At 55.2% G+C, this 1,135-nt stretch overlaps 2 protein-coding genes across 2 annotated transcripts in view; both read right to left on the reverse strand.

Annotated features, from left to right (window-relative positions):
• Window positions 1–367, reverse strand: LOC113210373 (nuclear protein 1; the record flags this gene model as incomplete). Its single annotated transcript, XM_026428347.2, is given in 1 exon segment — window positions 1–367. A coding segment is annotated over 1 exon segment (203 nt), but the record flags the coding sequence as incomplete, so codon positions are not given.
• The window catches only part of LOC127748692 (uncharacterized), a 25,507-nt gene that overhangs the window by 15,584 nt on the left and 8,788 nt on the right, over window positions 1–1,135 (reverse strand). The window lies entirely within an intron of this gene.

Here is a 1,135-nt window from a genome sequence, read left to right on the forward strand (position 1 = left end):
GCGCTGGCGTTGGCCTGCTTCGTGTTCGTCTCGGTGTTCTGCAGCTTGGTGACGATCTTGCGGGAGTGTCCACTCGGGTCAAAGTGGTTGGTGTGCTCACTTGCCTCCTTCTTGGTTCGCCCCTTTCCAGAATGCCCGGAGTTCATGTGCTTGTCCTGGTCGAAGTTGTAGTGCTCATACTCGTCGAAGTGAGCCTCGGACATGGTGGCTGCTTTGCTCTTCGCACTCGTTCAAAGAGAAACTCGGTAGGGCGGATCACAGACAAAGGTGACTGCTGAACTGGTGTGGTCGGTGTCTGCTATTGACTTGCACAGCTGTTCGCTTTGACGGCTGGTTAGCAACTGAGGTTATATCCCCCACCTTCCCCCTTTGTTGTTTTGAGCGGCGCCGCGCATGCGCAGCCGCGTACCGTCACGCGATTGGTCGCTTCGAAGTAGCAGCGTTGTCAGTTTTCGCGCCGACCCAGCGCCGTCGGGGACCTTCTAGACCCATTTATCGCGCTTTTGAACAAGTTGAAAACAACCTCGGGAGATTCAAGACAGTCACGTTGTGAGCTCTTCTAGATGAGAGGCAACTTTTTGGTACCAGTCTCTGCAGAAACGAAGAATCCTCGGAATTTGCAATGGAGGGTGGAGGCAAGTTGCAGACGACACACGACCTGTTTATTTACATTCCCCAGCGCCACCATTGGTCAGTCGACTTGGCGCGCGATTTTGAACGTGCATCAAGGTCGTCGAGGGCGGAAGTCTATCGTTTTGGACCACTGGCGAGCCGTGACTTCGAGAGTCGAGAGATCAGGTGGCGTACAGTGAGAGAGCGAGCTTAGCTTGAGCTCTGGAGGGAATTCCTGGGAGCCTGGCCTCTCGGGGGTTCTGGTTGGTCACTTCATTTGCGAGAGTGCGAGCAGTGAGGATGCGCTCAACTGACCGACTGGAGTGAAATCTCTTGCGCTTACACGCATAGTTAAAACTCGCCGATCGCTCTCAAGCCGATATTCTGGGGTTGTGCGCCAATTCGGTATGTCGTGGGGTCATCGACCCGCAGAATTGTCGCCCGCGTGTCTATTTGGTCTGTGCGCTCTGGCTGAGCGGGGCGGCGGCGGGTCGCGCTATTTATAAAGACTTTGCGAACACGT

The sequence above is a fragment of the Frankliniella occidentalis genome, unplaced genomic scaffold (assembly GCF_000697945.3).
Source record: "Frankliniella occidentalis isolate FOCC.00 unplaced genomic scaffold, Focc_3.1 Scaffold2, whole genome shotgun sequence".
NCBI classification, from domain to species: domain Eukaryota; kingdom Metazoa; phylum Arthropoda; class Insecta; order Thysanoptera; family Thripidae; genus Frankliniella; species Frankliniella occidentalis.